This window comes from Mustela putorius, unplaced genomic scaffold (assembly GCF_011764305.1).
Source record: "Mustela putorius furo isolate JIRA1106 unplaced genomic scaffold, ASM1176430v1.1 tig00537350_pilon_pilon_pilon, whole genome shotgun sequence".
Lineage (NCBI taxonomy): Eukaryota > Metazoa > Chordata > Mammalia > Carnivora > Mustelidae > Mustela > Mustela putorius.
The window spans coordinates 1,696,036-1,716,883 of NW_025422471.1; the positions used below are offsets into that span (position 1 = coordinate 1,696,036).

Sequence of the window (20,848 nt, forward strand, 5' to 3'; positions counted from 1 at the left end):
GTGACCGTGAAACTACATTACCCATAAAACCGTTCGAGAATAGCGAACCTCCGCCGGAAGTCAGGAAGGCTGAATCCGGCGCCGGGAAGAGTGAGAGTGGGGTTTTCCCGGTGTTGCGGCTCTATCCTGCATTCCTCTACTCTGGTCACCTTTGGGTTAGTAGCAGCAATGAGTAGTTAGTCGGCCCCGGTGCCTTCCTTGGGTTGGGTGACCAATTCTCAGTACTTTTTGATCTCAGCGCTGTTGGCCTGGCCATGCTGGGTGGTTTGGCGCAGCCTCGGAATGCGGTGAGGGTGCAGGCGCGGGAGCTATGGGCTGGTAGCCCGGCTTCACAGAGAGGGCAGGGGATGCCGCCGGTAGGCTGCGGTGGCCTTTGCAGCCCAGTCTGTGAGGTGGGGAAAACGAAGTGCTGCCTCCTCTGTATATTCCCGTTTAAAAGGAGTCTCACAGAAGTGACAAAGTAAACTATCTCAAGGCAATTAAATGTTAGCAGAGACCTTGTGTAGGTGGCGCTTGATCTGTTAAATGGCCACCTCGAATGCTGAAGGCCGTGGAATTCGTTAAATCGTCATGGACTTCACTGACGGATCTGTATTTGAACTCTGCCCTGTCTCTTTAACCATGTGGCCGTGAGCGAGTCGTGGGCCCTCGGTACTTACCGGTAAAAGTTGGGTGTCGTTTGCTTAAAGGGCCTCTCAGAATGGTCTGTGTTCATTTTGGAAAGCAAGGACGGCATTTGGCTAAGGGAATCACCTCATCCTGCCTTCAGATTCTTACCTTGTGGAGAACCTGTCCATGAGAAATGAAAAAATAAATCCAGCAGGAGAACTGGAGTGCAGATTCTGTGTGATTCTTTGGAAAGAGAAATGGTTGTTTCTAGATGGCTATGCTGCCACCAAAAAAAAAAAAAAAAAAAAGCTAAGGGAGAAAGTATACATTTTTCACTGCCTTTCTTCTGAGAATATTGTAGTCATAAGAATTGCACCGGAGATAGTGAATGGTACTTTATTTTTGGAGGACAGTTTTGCAGTCTGCCCTGTGGAGTGTCCTGTGGGGAGGGTGTAGAAATGACTATGACCTCAGAACATGACACAGTAAAATATTGCTTAAAGTAAACCTAGCTGAAGAACCTGTGTGGTGATTTTTTGGAAAATCCGTTTTAGGGGAAAGGCAACTTGAAAGGGACACTATCCATGAGTCAGTATACAGCAATGATCCCAAATGAAGTCCTGAAAAGTTGTAGCTTTTGTTACTGATAATATTTGTAAAGCATTTAGAAATCTCAGTATGAACAGAACAGCGAAGTAAATTCTACAGTAAAGAAATAGTTTTCTCATATAAAAGCCACTCCACTAATTTAAATTATAAACACATTTTCACCATTCCTGTGAGTAGTTTTTTAAGCCTTTTATTTTAATCCCAGTATAGTTAAGTGTTAAAATTAGTTTCAGGTGTACAGTCTTGTGATTCAGCAGTTCTATATGCTATTGCAGGCTCATCCTGAGTATACTTTAATCCCCATCACCTATTTCACCTGCCCCACCCCCGCCGACCTCCCCTTTGTGTAGTTAAATTTTACCTTTTTATAAGTAGCAGGAAGATAAAAACACGAAAAGTAAATTTTCAGCCCATTTTTCCTTAAATTTTGTTCATACTCCCTCGACTATAAAACTGATCAACCAAATTGCAGTGTGGGAATGCTAGAGACGGCACTCAAAATGTATGGACTATAACCTTTTCTTTTTAACCCAAATATCTTAATGCTTAGATTGATAGAAACTAGTTAGAATCCAAATCAATTCTTTTTTTTTTTAAAGATTTTATTTATTTATTTGACAGAGAGAAATCACAAGTACACTGAGAGGCAGGCAGAGAGAGAGAGAAGGAAGCAGGCTCCCTGCTGAGCAGAGAGCCCAATGCGGGACTCGATCCCAGGACCCTGAGATCATGACCTGAGCCGAAGGCAGCGGCTTAATCCACTGAACCACCCAGGCGACCCCCAAATCAATTCTTAAATAGCATTTCACTGAACAAAAATTAATACCTTACAAAAAATATTTTATTCTCATAGAGAACTTAAGCTTGAACCATTTCCACAAAGAATAGCTCAGTTTGTGCCCTACCACTTTCAATCCACATTGAGATGAAATTTATTAAGAGGTATGAAACATATTTTCTATATTTTTTCTTACTGAAACAGCAAATAACAATGCAAAGTTAATGGTTTAAAAAGCTTCTTTGATTCAAATTTTGACAAACTGACCAAATGAACAGGGTTCAATAATTGATCCAAAATATATTGTTACCTGATTTATGACAAAAATGATAACTGCAGTGCAATGGGACAAATTGTAATTTCAAGAGTGGTGCCAAGTCATACAGATTATCCACTGGGATAAAAATGTATCTAGCCCCTACTTCATACTATGAACCAAGATCAATCCCAGATGGATTGTAGAATTAATTGTGCACGGGAAAGCAATAAATTGTTTTCATGTGAAACTTAACACTATTTTCGAATAATCAGCTGTAGGATAATAATTTTCCTAAGGGAAGGCACCTGTTTCTGGGTACTATAGAATCTAAGAGAATACTAGTCATCATCTGCTAAAAAACCTCTGACTTGACTTACGCTTTAACTCCCCTCATTCCTCTGATCTATATTGAAATCCCTCCGGAATACTTCAGAGTCCTCCTCCTCTTCATAATGTTTGTTACCTGACACTCCTTCTCAAGGATATGCCTCCTTATCTTTATTACCAACGTTCTTCATACGTTGTTATACATCCCATGATGAATTATATTTAAAATTAAAATTATATTTAAGACAATTTTGAAAGTATGCTGTGATGACAATTGACTACTAATTACCTTTTGAAGAGTATGTAATTTAAAAACCATAACTGTCCTAATTACATCTGTATGTAGGTAATGTTCCACCATTGAACAAATAGCAATTGAAAATGAGGATTTTTTTTCTATTTTCCTCTTTTTAAGGAAGAAATGTCTTCTATAAAAAGAAGCCTAAATCAAGAAATAATTTCCCAGTTTCACTATTCAGCAGCAGAAGGAGATATTGCCAGGTTAACAGTAATCCTCAGTCATTCTCCATCTCTTCTCAATGAAACGTCTGAAAATGGCTGGACTGCTTTAATGTATGCTGCAAGAAATGGGCACCCAGATGTTGTCCAATTTCTACTTGAGAAAGGGTAAACATTTTAGGGACTACTACTTGAAGGGCTCTGGTTTAATTTCTGGGTTACATACTTCCTTTTATATTTTTCTTGTAGCCATATTTATACCATTGGGCTTGTAAATAACTCACTGACCAGTTTTATTATATAAAAACACAGCATAGTATCTAACTAAAAGCCTTTAACTCCATTTGTTGAGAGAGAAATCCTTCATACTTAATATCAAATCAAATTTATGAGTTAGTCTAATCCTCTACTCCCCAATAGAAAATGTAGATCTACCCACTATGACTATGAAGAACCCCTCATAAAATTTTAATTTCTTCTTATAACATATAAAACTTACTGTTTTTATTTTATAATTCCCCAGAAATACTAAATATCTATCTCTAACTTTTCGTCATTTATTATATCTTTTAACCTTCCCATTAGTAAATTATGTCCTAAAAGGGAAAAATCTACATAATAATCATTAGTGGGGCTATCATATGCATCTGGAAACATTTTATTGTAATAAATATTAAAGAAAATGTTTATTTCCTATTTTATTTTTCTTTCCATCTGTAGGTGTGACAGATCCATTGTCAATAAATCAAGGCAGACTGCACTGGATATTGCAAAATTTTGGGGTTATAAGCATATAGCTAATTTACTAGCTAATGCTAAAGGTGGGATGAAGCCTTGGTTCCTAACTAATGAAGTGGAAGATTGTGAAAATTATTTTAGCAGAACACTATTAGACCGAAAAAGTGAAAAAAGAAATAATTCTGACTGGCTACTAGCTAAAGAAAGCCATCCAGCCACAGTTTATATCCTTTTCTCAGACTTAAATCCCTTGGTTACTCTAGGTGGCAATAAAGAAAGTTTCCAACAGCCAGAAGTCAGGCTTTGTCAGCTGAACTACACAGATATAAAAAATTATTTGGGTCAGCGTGAAAAGATCACCTTGATTTTTCTTGGAGTAGAACTTGAAATGAAAAAAGAATCATTTAATTATGCTGGAGAAGTCCCAAGAGAAGAAGAAGATGGGTTGGTTGCCTGGTTTGCTCTAGGTATAGATCCTGCTGCTGCCGAAGAATTTAAGCAAAGACACGAAAATTGTTATTTTCTTCATCCTCCAATGCCAGCTCTTCTGCAATTGAAAGAAAAAGAAGCTGGTAAGAAGTGTATATGGTTTACCTATTGGTAACAATTACTTGTTGGTAATGATCGGGGTTTTGGAACTGGGTTATACATATCTTCATTTTCTAGGAGGCGTGCTTTTTTCAGTAAGCAATGAAATTAGGCTATCTTCATTAGAACTTTCCTAAATTTCTCATTCTAGGGTACTACTCTCCTGAGCAGTTACAGTAGTTTTAATCAGCCAAAATTACTTTCCCCAAAATTAATCCTAATGTGGGCTAGTGTTATTTGATTCTTCAGTGAATAATTATTGAGCACTTGCTACACACTAAGCATGATGGCAAAGACTGATTATTTTGTTTTCTGTTGCTGGGTATGCTAGTTCATGTGGGGCCTTATATGCCATGGTTTTATTCCAAATTGCTTTTAAATGTTGTAACCTGACCTATGGTTTTAAAAAACAAAAACAAAAACCCTCACTCTGCCTGCTTTGTAGATCATGATTTGTAGGTAATTAAGTGTGAAGTTAGAAGTCTTGTTAAGAGGGGATTGGCGATTACAGTAGTTTAAGTAAAGAGATTGCAGTGGATTGGTTTGATGGAGCAAAAGGGAAAGTTTGAGATGTTCTGGAGGTAAAACTGATCAGGCTTGATCAGTGTAGAGGCTATTATAAGTGAGAGAGATGATAGTACCCTGGACCACAGCCTGACTTAAGGTGATAATGGTATAAATAAAGAAAGGGGTTTATGTTCAAGGTATATTTTAGAGAGAAAATTATCAGCATTTGCTGATGGATTGGGTATGGGGTATATAATGATGAAAGAAAAGATCAAGAATGATGGCTAGGTTTGAGAGTTTAGTAATTTGGTGTATAGTGATACTATTTCTTGATTAATATAGGGTAACAGGTTGAGCAAGTGAAGCAGGACAGTCTTGAAGTAAATAAATCAAGATTTTAGTTTTGGGCATATTCAGTTATAGAGGAGGATATTGGAATCTGGAACACAGAGGTGAGGTGTGAAGTGGACATACCCATATGGGAGTCATCAACGTAAAGGTGATATTTAGATCTCAGGAAACTGAGATGGGGAGTTGAGAACAAGCAAGAAAGAGAGCCTCAGAATCATACCTTAATTCCCCTAAATGTTGAGGTCAGGTAGAAAGAGAGGAGCCATCAAAGGTATTATTGACAGTGTGGCCATAAGGTACGAGGAAAACAGGAGAATGTGCTCATGGAAATCAAGAGAGCAGAGTATTTCAAGGAGGAAGTGGTCAAATATATTGAATGCTGTAAGATAGACCAAAAAAAATTTTTTTAAGGGTCTTTCATTTTGGTAATAGGAAGCTGTTGATGAATTTGACAAGAGGTATATTGATGAAGTGGAAAGAATATAAGCTAAATAAAGGTATCCTCAAAAGTTAGTGGGAGGTAAGGAATGTCACCTTGTCATTGTCCACCTTCCCTTAGAAGATGTGTGGTGGGTCCTTTCAGAGACTGCTTAGATTATCTCATCCCAAAGTCTGGATTGGTATGTTTTAGTCTCCTCATCTATGGAGAAAACATTGCACTTTTTAAAGAAAATATCTTTTCTCAGGCCACTTGGGTGCTCAGTCATTAAGTGGCTGCCTTCAGCTCAGGTCATGATCCCAGAGTCCTGGGATCAAGCCCCTGCATCAGGCTTCCTGCTCAGTGGGGACTCTGCTTCTCCCTCTGCCCCTCCCCACCACTCGTGCTCTCATTCTCTCTCAAAAATAAATAAATTATTTTTTGAAAAAGAAAATATCTTTTCTTTGTAGCTATGTAATTTTAGGATCAAAAGGGTCTCTCTCTTCCTCTCTCTTTTTACTAGCAAGAAAACTGAGGCCCTTTTATTCACTTGCTGTGTAAACTTCCACAGTTAACCTCTTTGTGCCTCAGTTTCCTCCTCTAGAAAGAGAGGATGATAATATCTACATTATAGGATTGATCTAAACATTAAATAAAATGAGGTAACCTGTTGAACTATGTAAGTATTTTTATTCATTTCACATAAAATATGTTTGTATTATTTGTCATTTGTATTATCCGCCAATACCCCACTATCCTCTGTATCAGACGGGCCAATAGAAATCTAACTGTTTTGTTCCTCATAAATAAATAAATGATACATATGAAGATCTTTCTATGATGCATCACACATAGTTGGTACTAAATAAATATTAGCATTTCTTATTGAAACAATATTGAAATAATGTAAGTAGCACAAATTACATATTACAAGATGACATAGTAAGGAAATATTTACTGTTGCCTACGGTTCATTGAATTTCAGTATTAATTTGTTTTTATGCATGGTTTATTTTGTTTTTCCCAGTTTAAAACATTGTTATTGTTGTTTATGGTCACTTTGCTTTTTTTTCAAAAATCCTTAACCCAAATAATGTGTTTTAGTGAGAGCAAGTGTCAGGCAAATGCAAATGTAACATTTCTACTTTTACTGTTTCAATTATAACATTTCTGATCAGGCCATATTCTTTTTTGAAGTACCAGGGTAAAGGCTATAGCCAAAGTATATATATTTTTATATATGTATATAGAAGATTTATTCTAGTAGGCATTTTTTTCATGAACAAAGTTAACCATGAATGTTATAAATGAAGTATTTTTTTTAATATTCTGTGCAATTTCCAGTTGTAAACAGGATGTGTTTCATGGTGACATGGACCGGTACTAGTTTAGGGACCCAGGAAAGGAAATTCCTGTAGTTTTCTATTAATATGTTCTTTATAGTCCAAGTCTAAATTAGGAAGTGTCTACATAGTGTATTTTTATAAGAGTCACTATTATAAAATCAATATTTGTAAGTTCACTAGAATACACTAGAACCTTGTGTATCTAAAATTTAAAAATCACCAATTGTAAAAGCCTGACCTAATATAGTATATAAGACAGGTGTGCTAATACCTATCTTACATAAGAGTTGCATCTTATTAGTTCAAATTAAAGTTAAATCAGATTTTCATCTGTCATCTATTGGATTAAATATTTGATTTCAAAAGAACTATACATTATAAAAATACGAATATGAAAATTCTTGATCACCTAGCTATTCAGAAAATATAGTGTATGCCTTGACTTATGAACATTTTACTTTGATATTAATTTGTTTACAGTTTATCACAGAAATAAAACTTTTTTATGCTTCTCTTAAAGGGGTTGTAGCCCAAGCAAGATCTGTTCTTGCCTGGCACAGTCGATATAAATTCTGCCCAACCTGTGGAAGTGCAACTAAAATTGAAGAAGGTGGCTACAAAAGAGTCTGCTTAAAAGAAGACTGCCCTAGCCTCCATGGTGTTCACAATACATCATATCCAAGAGTTGGTAAGCTTTTTCTTTTACAGTGAAATTTCAGCCATCTGGAATCTTAGGGAATAAGACATTCTGGGAAGACAAGATTTTGAGTTTTTGAGGGGTTCACCTTTTTATTAAAACCACATTTAATATAACTTGAGACTATAAGTATTAAATATTAAATAGTTTCATGGCTTTTAAGTAAGGGACATTGTACATAATTAGCCTTTTTTTTCTTTTAAGATTTTATATATTTATTTGTCAGAGAGAGAGCACAAGCAGGGAGAGTGGCAAAACATAGGGAGAAGCAAGCTCCCCGCTGAGGAAGGAGCCTGATGCAGGGCTTGATCCCAGGACCCTAGGATCATGACCTGAGCCAAAGGCAGAAACTTAATCTTACTGAGCCAGCCAGGCATTCCTAATTAGCCATTTCTTAACTCTGAGTTAATCAAAATGAATTTTATGTATTAAAATACATGATTTCAAAAGTCTACCAATCTGGATCTGCTTAGTGCAGAGACCAAAAAGAATAAAATAAAATAAAAATAAATAAAAAACAACAATTCAGTACCTGTTCAGGACATCACCAAGGCAGTACAGGCTGGAGCTAGCATCACTCGTGTTGCCTACCTATACATACCTTCTCTCCTTCTAAATGCTGCTTTGGAGCCTTCTATAGGTTTGGAAATATGAGAACCTCGTCCTTTATAACTTGTGAAAAAATAATAATAAACGAATCAATACCTGAGGAAGTCTCCTGAGAGTAAAATGCATGACTTTGTGACACCTGGTTTCACTGCTCAGGAGCCTTTTCCGTTTGATTCCTGTTTTCAGTCATGATCTAGCAAGGAGAATTCACTGCATTAATGACTTCTGGGAAATAAACTCTAAGTTAAATTTTATGTTTTTAATGGCTTAAACTTAGTCATAGAGCCACTTTAGCTTTTAAAAACATTTGTTCAAGTTTGGGATGGAAGGGAGAGGAAAATTCGTATTTACTATGGTAAAATTTGTATTTTCTTCATGCCATATAATACCTACTCTTGGAATGTCTGGGTAGCCCACTCATTAGGCATCTGCCTTCAGCTCAGTTATGATCCTGCAGTCCTGGGATTGAGTCCTGCGTAGGGCTTAAGAAACCTGTTTCTCCTTCTGCCTGCTGCTCCCCCTACTTGTGCTCTCTCTCTCTCTCTTTCAAATAAATAAATAAATTATTTTTAAAAAGTGCCTACTCTAACATTTTTATAATTAAAATATATGCCTAGCATACAGTAAGTATGTAATACCTGTTGCTATTAAGAAGAAGGCAAAATTGATCTTTCTTTACGTATCATATTCTTTGCAGTTTCCCTGAAATATTCTGTCATGAGGCAGAAAGAAACAGTCTCATAATTAGAAAAGAGTCTTGTTCTTATAAGGGCTATACCTTTTTATTATACTATTTGACAGTGACTTTACACAATGAGTCTAAATTATTTTTCCTATCATTCACTCATCTGATTTTTTTTTTAAAAACAGATCCAGTAGTAATCATGCAAGTTATTCATCCAGATGGGACCAAATGTCTTTTAGGCAGGCAGAAAAGATTTCCCCCAGGCATGTTTACTTGCCTCGCTGGATTTATTGAACCTGGTAAGCCTTTATTTAATAATTTTAATAATAATCTTCCTTTAACTTAAAATTTCCAAATAAAAATTTTAGGCGGCATTTGAAAATTATCATGCTGTGAAATTGGGCATTTTTAAATATCTTCTGTGTATTTTGAGTGCTGTAATATTTGTTTTTACTAGAATAATTTTGTCCATTTTAATAATTCAACATTTCATCTTTCATATTATTGCTATTACCAAAGTAACTGCATGACTTACACCTTACTTCCTTCTTTACTAGACCCAACTTTGTCACCTTATCAAAGAGGCCTTCCCAAATAGCCCCAAATACATTAGTTAGCATCATACTCTGCATTCACAATTCTGTCATCCTGCCTGACTTTTCCCTATAGTGCTCATTACTACCTGACATGGTTTGTATGTATGTATGTATTTATGTATGTATAATTGTATTTATGTATATGAGATTGTATCTCTGTATTTATTATATGATGTATGTATGATGTATCTATTTATCTATCTACTCTTTTCTTATCTTCTCATACCAGAATGTAAGTTGAGTAAGGGCTAGGACTTTATTTCATTCATCATTATAGCCCACACCCTTAGAGCACTGCCTTATATGTAGTAGGAGCTCAGCAAATATCTGTGGAATAAATGCTAATTAATATATGTGTTTAATCTTAACTTCCAGTATTAATCTGCACTGATAATAATAGTAGTAAACATACTTTGTGCACACTCTCTTTTGAAGGCTTCCCAGATATTAAATCATATGATCCTCATACAGCCTTATAAAGTACATACTTATTACAGCCGTTTTACAGATAGGGCACTGTGGTACAGGGGCTGAATCACTTGCCCAAGATCAAACAGCTTATCAGTGATAGGGCAGGAATACAAACCTGAGCAATTTGGCAGAGTCCATGCATGCTCTTAATCACTATGTTGTCTCTAATAACTCTACGCCCTTTTTTTTTTTAACTGCTTTGTGCCATTTTATTTATAAATACTCTTCAATTCACCCATCTGCTGTCGGACAGTTAGTTTATATCTGTTTTGGCTATTGCAAACAACACTGCAAAGAATATTCTTATACTGCTCCTTGTGCACATTTGCAAGAGTTATCAAGGGTATACTTGAGAGTAGAATTGTTGGCTCATAGGTTATAAGCATCCTAACCTTTCATAGACATTGCCAAGTTGCTCTCGGAAGTGTTCCTACCAATTTATAGTCTAAAAGCACATGAAATGTTCTATTATTCCATATCTTCACCAAGTTAGGATTTTCATACTTTATAATGTCCTAATCTGATAGGTATGAAATAGTCTTATTGTAGTTTTCATTTCCCTGCTGTTGGAGCATCTTTTTCAAATGTGTTTTAGGCATCTGATTTTCTTTTCTCTGAATTTTACATGTTTATACTCTTTGCCTAATTTTTTTTTTGGTTGTTTATCTATCTTTTCTCATTTCAGGTGTTTTGTAATATGTATTCTTTAGCTATGGTCTAGCAGATATCTTAACGCTAGTCTATGATTTACCTTTCCACAATTTTTTTTGGTGAACATGAGTTGATTTTAATATGGAAATATAGCATCTATTTGAAATAAAAAGTTACATTTAAATAGCAAAATATTTCTAAACTTTCAGATAAACTTAGAAAACATTCTCTTTATTCTATTTCTCAATTCTAACAAATCAGAATTAAAAAGCACATTTTGGGGTACCTGGGTGGCTCAGAGGGTTACGCCACTTGGCAGGGAGCCTGCTTCCCCTCTCTCTCTGTCTGCCTCTCCACCTACTTGTGATCTTTCTCTCTGTATCATATAAATATATAAATATCATATTTATATGACTTATATGATATTTATATATGTTTATATATAATATATATATTTATATATTATATATGTCATACAAATAAAAATAGATATGTATTTATATATATATAAATTTAAAAAATATTTTAAGTACATTTCTAGGCACTACTTTATTTTATCATAACTGAGTCAATAGTCATCTAGAAGAAAAAAAAATCATTTAGAAAGAAAAAATACTGTTTCTTATATGGTTTTTAAACTTTTAGTGTTAATGTAATTTTCAACTCTTTTCAAGAAAGTTATCTGCAGTAATTTTTTAACGACATAAAACAGTTTCAAAATTTTAGTAAGGAAAAAGCCATTTATAAAAATCTTGGAATGGTAATTTGTAACTATTTAGTGATAATATGTAAATGAGATAATATATAAAATGTTTGCATAGTGTTCAGCTAATAGCAGGTGCTGGATAGTTGTAGATGTTACCATTTTTACACTGTAACCAAAAAATCTGGACCTTCAGGAAAAATTTTGGGGCGTTTTGATTATGTATGTGGTCATATACTTTAATAATTTTTTTAAAATTCCAGTCTAGTTTTAGGCTTCTGCTTTCTCGTGCTTTGAATTGGGTTTCTGTCCAAAGTGATTTCCAAATGTTTGAACCATTCGGAGCACAAAATGTCCAAGGCATGTTCATCAGCTACTTGTTCTTTTGCCCCATTTGATTAGGAGAGACAATAGAAGATGCTGTTCGGAGAGAAGTAGAAGAGGAAAGTGGAGTCAAAGTTGGCCATGTTCAGTATGTCTCTTGTCAGCCATGGCCAATGCCCTCCTCCTTAATGATTGGTTGCTTAGCTGTGGCAGTGTCTACAGAAATTAAAGTTGACAAGAATGAAATAGAGGATGCCCGCTGGTTCACTAGAGAACAGGTAAAGTTCAATTTAATTTCCTTCTTCTATTGATTGTTCTCTGACTGTATCAGTTTGGGCATGCAGCAGGGATACATGTTTTCACCAAGTTGAATGAATGGTATGGCCCACCCATCATGCATGGATTACAGTGTAATTGATGTGTCCTATACCAGCTCATTCTGTGAGGTTCTTTGAGTTAATGACTCTGTGCCATTTTCTAATTTCAAGTGCCATTCCTTCAGATTAATGATGCTTTTCAATGGACTTAAAATAGGTAAACATTATGAGAACTATGAGAAACAGGAAGATTATTCTGAGATATTTTGTATTTTAGTTTACAGCATTAAAACAAGTAGTCCTCAAAAAGTATCAGTAAAAATGCTTAAAATTTTTGAAAAGTTCTTGTTCTTTTTAAAATGTGCTTAAGGACACAAATAACAAAACTATATACCAAAGATATATTCACAAAAACTTTTTAAAACATCTTCCTTCAGTAGTATAATGAAAGATAAATTACTTGTCTGTGTTTTGCTTAACCCAAAGTATTTGTAGAGAAAACAAATGGATGCACTATTAGTAATGAAGAGTGAAATCATTTCTGCTTTGCCTAAACAAAATTTATTTTATGTTCAACTTCACAAAGGACAAATTAAGTGTTTTTTGGAATTTTATAAAATGGAAACTGTTGGAAAGTTGATTTTACTTTGAAAATAAGTGTGGAGGGGCGCCTGGGTGGCTCAGTGGATTGAGCCACTGTCTTCGGCTTGGGTCATGATCTCAGGGTCCTGGGATCGAGCCCCGCATCAGGCTCTCTGCTCAGCGGGGAGCCTGCTTCCTCCTCTCTCTCTGCCTGCCTCTCTTCCTACTTGTGATCTCTCTCTGTCAAATAAATAAATAAAATCTTTAAAAAAAAAAAAAGAAAAGAAAAAATAAGTGTGGAGCATGTACTTTTCTTTTTCATGTCCTTATTTTCATAAGGGAATATGCTCTTCTGGAATATTTTTACAAATTGATTCATTAACTCATTGAATCAACTAAAAGTACTGTACTAAATTTTGCATATTGAACATGGATGTTGTCACTTTGTACTGTTGTTACTCACTGTAAAATAGTCACATTTTAGTTAAATTGCATAAGCATAGAAGTAGTACTTAAGTTATGACAGTGTTGAAATCCTAATACATTTTATTATGGTGTATTTTAGGTTGTGGATGTTCTGACCAAAGGGAAGCAGCAGGCATTCTTTGTGCCTCCAAGCCGAGCTATTGCCCATCAGTTAATCAAACACTGGATTGGAATGAACCCCAATCTCTAAATCAAATAACTAGATTTTGAGTATTAATTGATTTCTAATAACTTATTCCTCAAGTGAGATTAGAAATATTTATTGCTCTTTGGAATGTCACAACACAGTATTGGGTTTCCAAAATAGTTTCAACACGTACTTTCCATCTTAACCATAGAATCTGTGTTTTTGTAAGTTAAAACTTTGCCTCAGTTTTTGTTAAATCCAAGTCAGCCTGTCCAAATATTAAACAATATTTCTATTAAGAAAAATCATGTTATAAAGATGGATACTCTAAAATGTAAACAAACCTAAATTCCAGTGCTTCTTTAAAGCATTAGACTGCTCACTAAAGTTCTATTCTTGAGAAATAATTTTAATGAATTTTAAGCTTCATTTCCAGTCACTGTGTTACCATAAGGGTTCTTTCAGCCGTCAGTAGCTGATTTTTGTTCACTTCCCATTGTATTCCACTTTTTCTCCTGGTTTCACTGTTCTAGCAGTGGTGCTGTTATAGTGCTACCATGTGTCTGTTTTGATCAGTGTTAAGAATTTTCTACTTTAACAACTCTGCTAGTGATCAGAATACATGCCTTCGTGAAAGGAGAGTTTAAGTGAGAGCATACCATTATGTATGGAACCTCCCCCTTAAACCTAAAATCAATTAATATGTATAGTTATTTATTACACTCAAAGTTGTTTTTAAGACAAATCAAAATTCTCTGCTTTCTCACTGAAATCAAGTGTATTTGAAGAATTCTCCTCAAAGATCAGATGTTTAATATTTCCCAGATAGGTTTACATATTTAATAAAAACACTGGCTTTATGTCATTCTGTGATAAGGGATGTATCTGTATTAGCAAAAATTATGTAATCATTACTAATTATATTTACTAAACTGAAATGCAACTTTTTGATTTTGGCCTTATTTCAATACATTCAAAGAAGCCTTTATAAAATAAGTATATCTTAGAACTGAATCAGCAAGATTCAGAGAAAAGTAAACTGTAGTAATTCACAATTTCACAACATAGAACTGTCATATTTTATAAGGCTATTTTGAAATTGTTTTAAAAGCTAGTCTATAAATATATAAGTTTACATAATTTGGCTCTTTAGTATTTTATGTTAGAACTGGAAGAGACCATAAGGATAATATATGTAGATCAGTGACCTTTTATAGATAAAGAAAAAGAAATCCTGAAAGGTGAATTTAATTAATTTAATCCATTAAAGTTGAATCAATTAATTAATCGATGAAAGTTACACAATTACAACTTACCATTGTTCATACAATTAATTGTAATTATAGTTAAGTTGCTTAATTTTAACAATCTGTCCTATATAGCCTAGTGCAGGACTCTTCCTCTAGTAGGAAGTAGAAACTACTATTTAAATTATGGGTAAAGTTAAGAAATTAAATGACAAGAAGGAATGATAAGACGAAATTAGGAATAAGGAATAAAAAGAAAAAATTTAATTTACCAATATTGTTAATTAAAATTTTAGAAACTAAAATCATTTAACTTAAATATAATTTTCTTAGATTAAGAACTTTACTAATGAACAATGATTTTCTTAGTAACAGATGAAATGTTATTGGGATCAGGAATTTGGACAAAATTGACTTACATTGGACATTAAGATACATAATAAAATTTGAACTACATAAATACATAGAAAACTATGTGCCTTGATTCTAATGAAGTGGGACTTAAAACTTAAGGTTCAGTTTTACTCCAAATTTACTTAGAGATTCTAAGATTACATCATAAAGTTCCAGGTTTCCATGTTCAGGTAGCAAAGTAAAATATAAAATATCAACAAAATGTAGTTATAAATTTAGCTTTGGTTATTTAATCCTATGCTCAGGGAAAATCAGTAAGTAAATTGTTGTTACTAATAATCATTCTTAACATTGCTAACCTCTGAGGTAAATAACTGCATGTAAGTGAAAGGAATAGCAAAGAAATTTCAGAGGTTCAAGTGCCATGAATGTATTCTAATGGAAATGAAGGTAACAATATATTAAAATATTTATCCATTTATTCTGTTTGTGTGTTATGTATTTTTTAATATGTTTTGATAAATGTCTTCTGAAAAATGAAAAAGCCAAACTTTAGTCATCCTCCCTTGTTTAATGATGTGTAAACAAAAAGTATAAAAGCCCTTTTAAAAGTGGTCCTATCTAGAAAAATTAAATCTTTAAGTCATATGTGTATATATACACACATACAAACTTACACGTAGACATTTGTATACACAGTCAATAATTTTTCATCATCAGATTTGAAGTTATATGACTAATGTCTGTTTTTATCACTTGTCTCAAATTACCAATCTTTGCATTTTGAATTTTCCACTGTTTATTGTTCATGGAAGGGCTAAAAGAATTAGAAGCACACATATTTAGTTGGAAAAATTACTAAGTAACTTTCAGAGATCAGGTTAGAGATTTGGATGAAGACAAAAGAATGGAACAACAAAGGGTGAGACCATGAGGTGGAAGGAGAGAGTATGTTTGTTAATAAGCCAAATAAACCCAATTAAATCTCATATAAAAGTAGACAGCTGGTTCTAGAACTATGTCGCTAATGTGTATATAGAAAATAATAGGTGAAAATGTTCTTTAAAACAAATCCATTAATTATTGATTAACACAACACAAATTTTATTAAAGATTAGAACCAACTATTAGGTTCTGAATATATACATACATATATATAGACATACATATATGTACAAACATATATACATATGTGTGTGTGTGTGTATTCAAGCAAGGGAGGAGTAATAGCTGTTGAAATTTATGTATGTGTTGTGGCAAAAGGCACAGTTTTTTCTGGTAGAAAAATATCTAGGACAAAGTAATCCAAAAGTCCAAAATCGGAAGTATCTGTCTATACATGTAAAAGAGCTAGTTCTTGAGGCAACCCAGAAGTCCTTGCAGCAAATGGGTTGAAAAAGAGGGCAAGAGAGTTTGACTTCAGTGCTGGTGGAGGGTGCTCAACCAGGGGTTCACCTGCTAGGGGGCTTTGACATAGAGGCAGATGAAAGGTAGGGGCAGATGTAATACACAGAGGGTATATTTCAAGGAGAGAAGGATAATGTCACCAGAGCCTGCATCTTCAAAAAGCCTTACCAGTCAGAAGAGAAATGGAAAGGAGTTTCTTTGTGAAAATAAACTCAATACTGAAAATGATTTTTCCCCCTACACTAAGCCTTGTCCTTTTTCTTCCCAGGACACTCAGGTAGAATTCAGAACAGCTTCTGTAAGAGCAAGCACAGTTTATTATCATCTACAATAGATTTTCAAATGGTTCATTTTATTTGCCCAAAGTAGAATTGTCAAAAGGAAAGTTATTCAAGTAATAAAGATGGCATAGGAAAAATGGGTAATCAGAAGCCTGAGTTCTTTTATTGTTTGGGAAACATTTTTTCAACTATAAAAAGAACATTTGGTTATGTTAATTGGGCTAACAGGCAAATTCCTCATCCTGTTTTTAATTGAAGGATATCTACATATAATTGTACTTACTGGTGGAAATAGCACTTTCAACTTTTCTCTATTCTTTCAATACTATGTTTCTCTTTTATTGCTACACATACAACACATAGTCCAGCATTGGACAATGGGTATTTCTTTTCACAATTCCCATTGTAATGATGCTGTACAGAATAGTCGGAGCAGCTGTGAAGTTTTAAAACCGATTTTAAGTTTAAAAAGAAGACTTTCTGCTAATGGAAACTTTTTCTTTCTAACTAGAAGTCTATAAGAGACAGACAAAATACAGCATAAGGAGCAAAAAATATATATCCAGCCTTTCCAGTCTTAGGCTCATGGAAACTCTACCAGACCAACTGTCTCATCCCTAATGGATTAGGAACATTCTAACCACTTAACTTGTGAGGTGGTTTCATTTTTAGTGATGTAAAAGTTCCACCCAGAAGCAGAAATTGAAAATAGTACTTGTATCTATTTTAGAACAGCCAGTGTAAATGGACAGATGATGTTGTTTGAAGTGTTTGTTTGCCTTTTTTTTTTTTTTTTTTTGGCTTTGGTTTGGTTTTTTTACTTTTCATCCTGTCCATTTTACTGTCCCCTGAAATTGTAGTCTATTGGAGAAGTGTGATGTTTTGAACACCTCAGTAGAGTACCTTATAAATATTTACACTGCTTTCAGGTAGCAGTAAGCTGAAGTTATCTCTATCAGTGGAGCTAAAAACAATTTAAAATGCCATTTATCCAATGGCTTTGCTGCTAAGAGTTATTTTTGCAGGATTTACTTGTGTTTATGAAACAAGTTTGAGTACTCTAATGCCAGTTTGGAGGATTTGGAACTCCAAATAACATGTACAAATTCAAACCTCAGAGGCTGCCTTGGTCCTGGCATAATCTGCTCTGCATTGTAGTGAGCTCTTTACTGGGAATGTCACCATGAGTGGTAGCCAGTAGGAACTCTGCGTGCTCTGGGAGGCACTGTCAAGGATGAAAAGAAAATAGGCATGTGTCAGTGTGGACCTCAAAGTTTTATTGCTGTACAGATGTCTAATAATAATTAGTTCAGAAAAATATTCTCATTTTACACATATTACTGGGTTTGTCATACTGATCTTTTTCTTTAGTTTCCAGCAATTTCATACATCCTCATGAATAATAAGGATTTTTCATTTTATTATGATGATAAATTGTAATATTCTATATGATAATAAATCCTAGTATTCTTTAATGATTTATCAACATTCTATTAAAATGATCACATAGAATGCATTGTTTGGTTTTTACACCATGAAGGGGGTATGTATATTTTCCTTGGTCAGTATATCTAACATTAACACTAATAAGTTGTAAGTTTAATTCAAATCCAGATTTCTGAACTTTGTGAAAAGTATTTGTTGCCCTTTCTCTCCCAGCATATTTCTCAGTACTACTTATGGATCTTTACAACAGACTCCTAAGAAAATGTAACACTTTGATTAGCTTATTCTCATAATCCTAATAATATTTATATAGGACTTTATATATAAATCTGGACAATTATTATTTCTTTTTATCCTTAACCCTGTGAAATGAATATCAATATCATTATCCCCATTTTACAGTTGTCTAAGTGGGGTTAACTTTTTCAAAGTCACATTGTGAATAGATTGAAGAGCCAAAATTTGAACCCAAGTATTTCACTTCAAATCCTTTCATCTTTCCACTTATCAGAGCTACCTCACAGAATTTTCTTAATAATGCTGCACTGAGAACTTCTGTTTCAAATTTCTCTTTTAGTTCCTTCAATTTTGGTCATTTTTCAGGTTGGACCTTATATTCTTGTTACTCTGGACATTTCTGTAAGACCTTCACTACTTGCTTAATTATCAGATTTCTATCTCCACCTATCTATTAGGATACCTGCTGGGACATTTCACTGCCTCCCAAATACTACATGTGTACAATTAAAATATCTTCTATCCCAAGTACATTTCTGTTTAATAATCTTGCAATTTCTAATACGGAACTTTTGGGTATTATTGTCTACTTCATTCCTTCATATCCTATTTCTTTTAAGTTCTTGAGTCTCAGTATCTTCTCTTTCCTTCTGTCTACTTCTTAATATGTATTGGATCTTAACACTTCTTGTCTCTCTGTCCATTGCCACCATCTGAACTCAGGCTACTCATCTGGTTTCTGCATCAGGTTCTTAAATTGGTCCCCTTCAGGTTTCACTCACAATTCCTTCTTCACAATGCAACCAAAGAGATCTTGCTAAATTCTTCAGAAAGACTCTACTTTGGACAAAAGATCAAGTCCAAATTTCTTAATATAGCAACTTACCTCTGCAGTTTGGACTCTGATCACTTCCCTTCCTTCCAGCCTCATATATATCATAATTTATGTGTTTGCAAAAAGCTACAGACAAACCTTCCAAGTTTTTATTCGACATTAATAAGAATCACCTATATAATTATGAGCCATGTCATTTGCTACTACTTTAATAGAAATGTCTCATTTATTTAAAAATTCTAAACTCTACTTCTAAACTAATTTCATTTACATATTTCATTGGATTTCAAAAATTCTAAATAAGAGCCTATATTATTTATCCCAGTTTTATAAATGAGCACATTGATCCTAAGAAAAGTCAAATGACCCTCAAAATCAATATAGGATATGGAAATGTGACTCAAATTTAAATCTTCCTCATCAAGATCTACAACCTCTGCCACACCATACATCCCATACCATACACCATACTGTTTCTGCCCCTGTCTCTTTCACACAAAGATAAATGAGTTACCTTATAATTAACCCCACCAGTGTCAAGAACCAAATTAGATCAAACTCCTTTGGGGGGGGGGAGTTCTTCCACTCCATTTACACCACATGAACATCATCTGTGTCTTGAAGTACCCCTATCGAAATTCCTAGGCCACAAAAGCACACAGTACATCATTTTTCACTAAAGGTATGTTTGAAAACCCAACAGACTGAAAGGAATGGTTAGGACAGATAATAATAGACTGATTAAAGGATGGTAGATCATTCCTGACACTCCATAAGATTAAGTATGCTAATCAGATTTTGGATTTAGACAACCCAGATAAATCCCAAGTAGAACAAGAAGAAGTATTCAAATCTTTACTTCCTTTTCTTGTTTTTCAAAATAAATCTTTGGGTTTTATCTATGTCTCCTTCAGAGCTGAGGAATTATGAAGGCTTTACCCAGGTGAGTTGATTTTTACTTTCTCTTTTTTTTCTTTTGCTGTTTTGAATGAAGTATCCTCTATTTTAATCCCCTCTGTCCTAGATTCGTTGCTTAGCAAAGGATAATAGCAAAAGGGAAATTATTTGAATGTTATATATGAAGACAATTTAACAACTCATTTCTTTCCAGTCACAAAAAAAATCCAACAGCTGTTTGTAACTTGCTGTGTTACCAAATAGGATGGATACAGAAAAAGGATGGATGGGAGAAAAAAAAAAAATTCTAAATAGTCAGTGTGTTTAGGCCTCTTTTATTTATGCTAAGAAAGACATCATATGCACATTTGAATAGCTACCATCCATATCCTAATTTGGTTATTTGAAATAAATTGTGCATTTGGAAAGCAAGGAAAATGCAACTGACAAGCTAGGCTTCTAAGCATAATTGAAATTCATTCTGAATTCATGGAAGGTCAGTTTCATTTCAAAGCAATAGCCCCTGTTTTGAATTTCTATAATTCTGCTTTGTTTCCATTGCAGCATTAAATTTACTAATCACCAAAATGATTTTCTCATCTGATTTAGTTAATAGAATTTTTCTTCCTTAATTTTATACTCTATGAAAGTAATTTTACCTATATAAAAGTTTATATTTAATTTTTTGAAATGTATTGATCACCCAAAGCATTGTGATCTGATCTCCAGAAAGAAGACATTAGGGAATAATGTTTTTCCTATAAACAACTGCAGTTACTATGAGATTTGGACCAATTTCATTAGCAAAATATTCTGGCTGATATCTTTTGTATAAATAATACCAAATCAAAGTTTGCAAAATAACATATTTGTAATTTCACGATCAGTTGATCTTTAAATGACATCT

General features: G+C 34.0%; 1 protein-coding gene across 2 annotated transcripts; it reads left to right on the forward strand.

Annotated features, from left to right (window-relative positions):
• The first annotated feature begins 49 nt into the window (after window positions 1-49).
• On the forward strand, window positions 50-15,319 carry NUDT12 (nudix hydrolase 12). Of its 2 annotated transcripts, none has more exons than XM_004769285.3 (7): window positions 50-155; window positions 2,998-3,209; window positions 3,762-4,351; window positions 7,510-7,677; window positions 9,166-9,279; window positions 11,804-12,003; window positions 13,190-15,319. In XM_004769285.3, the coding sequence occupies exons 2-7, from the start codon at window positions 3,004-3,006 to the stop codon at window positions 13,298-13,300; spliced, it is 1,389 nt and encodes a 462-aa protein (XP_004769342.1). In that variant the 5' UTR covers window positions 50-155; window positions 2,998-3,003; the 3' UTR covers window positions 13,301-15,319. The 2 variants fall into 2 exon arrangements, with proteins under 2 accessions (XP_004769342.1, XP_004769344.1); XM_004769287.2 differs by having other exon boundaries at window positions 66-155; window positions 3,002-3,209.
• The last annotated feature ends 5,529 nt before the right edge of the window (window positions 15,320-20,848 follow it).